At 38.1% G+C, this 3,610-nt stretch overlaps 1 protein-coding gene across 1 annotated transcript in view; it reads left to right on the forward strand.

Annotated features, from left to right (window-relative positions):
* Positions 1–3,610, forward strand: part of LOC119423307 (MAM domain-containing glycosylphosphatidylinositol anchor protein 1) — a 230,866-nt gene that overhangs the window by 77,183 nt on the left and 150,073 nt on the right. Inside the window, exon 3 of the mRNA XM_037690686.1 lies at positions 1,478–1,617. Within this exon, the coding sequence (XP_037546614.1) occupies positions 1,478–1,617 (140 nt within the window). The remainder of the gene's footprint in view (positions 1–1,477; positions 1,618–3,610) is intronic.

Raw genomic sequence — 3,610 nt, forward strand, 5'->3', positions numbered from 1 at the left:
ACAAAACTATTTTAAATTGAACGCGCTGCTCGTGTCGGCTTTTGTAGATTCAGATGCTGCAATTTCCTTCACTGCAGAAGACAGCAGGGTACGAAGGGCGACACACGCGGCCGATGATCCTGTTGTCCATCTGAATTTGCCAAAATTTGTGATTTGCCTAAACCTAACTTTACACCCGACCCAGAGCACTGACCCTAAGCTTAACCCCCTTACCCTTGTGCCTAAACCTAACTTAACCCAGACCCTAAACCTAACCCCCAGACCCTTTACTCTGAACCTAACCACGTGAGCCTATTATCAGCGCTAACAATGTACCTTTAAACCCACTAGGAGGTACAGAAGGGGCAGTCTGAATGCTACCTATGGGGATGATAACAACTGATAATAGGCCATTTAATGGCTGATAATATTTGAAGCGGGTGTTTTATCACTAGTTTTCTGCATTCTTACAGTTTTCTGCGTCGTCTCCCCGAACAGATATACACGTGCTATTTTTCTTTGAGTTTGAATTAGTATTTAACAAATTCAAATTTTTTTTATACATACACATGATTTTTATTTTATTTTTTTACTAATAATGCACTGATATATTTTACATTAAATAAGATGCCTTTTAAATTTTTGGGTTTATCCATGTCTTCAATCAGGGGCTGCGGTAACTCGGTGGTCAGTGTCGTAGTCTTGTAATCCTGAGGTTGCAGGTTTGAGCCCAGGTTGTGTTATGAAGGGCATCACGCATAAAACAAACTGCCAAATCTTTCATATGAATTCTCTGGCTGACACCTGAAGAAGGGAGCAGCCGAAAGAAACTTACTTACTTTCCATGTCTTCTAGCTGCCTCAAAGCTATATTCTGCAGCTTCAAACTATCACACATGGAATTTAATCTAATCTAATAACAGAAAGGCAGGTTTGCATGTAAACTCAAGCTGCTTCTAGTGTTTTTTATTTCACCTCTTTTAGTCCATCACTATTTGACTGTGCTGCAGGCAAAACATGTTCCACAAACACACACTTTAAAAAAAATCAATATATGTTTCCCTGTAACTGTAACTCTTTAAATTGATATCAAGGGTTCTGATATATACTTGTTTTATCAGACTAATATTGTAATGAGTCACAGGCAATTAGCTGAACAAAGGCATTATTCCTAGTCAAGTAATAACATCTTGACCTTCTAATGGCTGCCAAGGCTTCAGTTCTCCAATACATTTCTGTGTCTCTGACTGTTCAACATAATCCTACAGCATTTTTGGGAAATGGCTTTGTTTATGCAGACGCAGGAGTAATGTGATATATTTATTTGTCTGAGTCATCAATACCAGCTCTTGTATCACTCATCCACAAGAGAATGACCCTTTTGGTGCTGTGGTGCTGTTACTAAATACATGCTTTCTCTTTGTCTGTGTTTGTCTGTGTCTGCGTGCATGGCTTGTCTGTGCGTTTGTGTGTTTTTTTATGTATGTGCGTGTTCACAGCTCCAGCCAATGCCCAGATTGTGCACTCCGGTGCAGCGTGTAACGTCAAGGATGATAACATAAGTGAGAGAATTTACACCATCAGAGAAGGGGACACACTAGTGCTTCGGTGTATTGTTAAAGGACACCCACGACCACAGGTAGGTGCCCCCACCCCACCTGATAAGCATTTATTGCATGTGTGAAGTGTTCCAGGTGATTGTGATGATTCTCGACTCAAACTGTCTGTGCAGGTGAGTTCAGGGGTCTGCAACCTGCGGATCTGGAGCCACATGCGGTTCTTTGGTCCCTCTGTAGCGGCTTTTTCAAGCTTCAACCAAAACAAACACAAAACTGAATTTTATTGATTGTTATACAAACAACAAGCTGTTTTACTGTCAATTCTTTTGCAAATACTCACTTTAACTTTTTTTTTTCTATACTTAATTTTTTTTTTCCCACAATAATAAAAAAAAATTACATAGGTCTGCATAGCTCATAGTATATATTTTTTTTAATTAAAAAAACTATTTCCCCCCCTTACAATAATCTGGTCTTCTCATTTGTCTTAAATTGTAAAAATGTCAATAAATGTTAAAAATCATTAGATTGTTTTAGCTTTAAAATGTCACCCCTACTGGCCACAAAAGTATTTTCCGACAAACTTAAAGTGGCCCATTGGTCAATAGCTGATAATCACAGTTGTAGCAGGTTGTTGCGAATCTGAACAAATTTAATATAGTGAACAAAGACGTAAAAACAGCTCTTTTGATTGTAAAGGTTGCAGACCCTTGTTCTAGATAAAAGACACCGTTGCAGTGGGATCATTGGTGTCGCTGAAAACAATCTGCCAATAAGTCAACTTGTGCAATCTATAATAAACCCACACATAGCAAGAATAACAGTGGTAGACAGAGAAACAGGATGCATTCATAGTCTGATGAAAAAATAATCCTGTTTTATATATAAAATTACAGGAAATAACCATTTTTAAGAAAGCTGATAATTTTTGTATAGAAATGATTTTGTATTTTAGTTGATCAGTCAGAACATTAAGCTGCCTCTTTCTTTGACTATTTAAGTAATTTTAGAATTATACTACGTTTGCAGACATATTCATTCTATTCTCTGATCCACGTCCTCCCCCCACCCCAACCCTGTCTTTAGTCCCTTTTTCTCCTTTTACTCAAATATAGCAAAGCCTGAGGTCTTATCAAGCCGCTGATGTTGTTATAATGCATGAGCACCTCCATATAGTTGAAAGAATTTAACTTTGCTTGCATGGTGTGGCTACTTCATGCCAGCACTTTAGGGGGAAACATGCTGGTGACGACAAAGACCAGAGGCGAGGTGGACACACACTCTATGACTAGAATAATCATGTGTGTTAGCTGTATTTCATGATTTACTCATGAGTAACTTGTGTTTACAGTGTTGTTCAGTTGTCACACAGTTTCATCCTATTACTCATCTTACAGAGACAATCCTTACATCCATACTCTGCCTCAGGGCTCTCAGTTGAACCTTTATGTAAACTGACTCTCTTCTGAGTCTGTCGTCTTGTTAGTGAAGTTGGCACCATATTTGGTTTTGCACTTTACAAAATGTTTTTATGTGTCGGGGCAGCGGTGGAGCAGAGATTGCGCTTTGTGACTTAAAGGTCACAGGTTTAATTCCACAGAATAACTCGTTGGAGGAGTGTGCTTTGTGCCGTAAACAATTGAATTGCAGTGCTTGCCTTGAGAAAGGCTAATAATACCAGTGCTGATGCTTGATAAATATAAAAAAGAAGCAGTCTTTAGAAAAGTGACACAATCCTGTTTGTATGTTTTTAAAGAAAATTACAGGGTGAAATGATTTCCTTTTCACTTCACTGCATGGCTGAACCATTCTGTCTTTTTTTTTTTATCTTTGCACATATGGACATGCTGGAGTTCATCCAGTTTTTTTTTCATGACTTAAACAGTGTGCTACTTTTTTTTTTTTGATGACCTGCCTAATATAAAAGCTTTTAAGATCTCACGGATATATCTAAATGTACATATACTGTAAACACAAACTCGCATTGATAACATGCAGTCAATAATACATTAATAAAAGAATACACACATGTGCATGCACACACACACACATAGAGAGAGAGAGAGAGAGAGA

The sequence above is a fragment of the Nematolebias whitei genome, chromosome 2 (genome assembly GCF_014905685.2).
Source record: "Nematolebias whitei isolate Nwh7 chromosome 2, NemWhi1, whole genome shotgun sequence".
Classification (NCBI taxonomy): domain Eukaryota; kingdom Metazoa; phylum Chordata; class Actinopteri; order Cyprinodontiformes; family Rivulidae; genus Nematolebias; species Nematolebias whitei.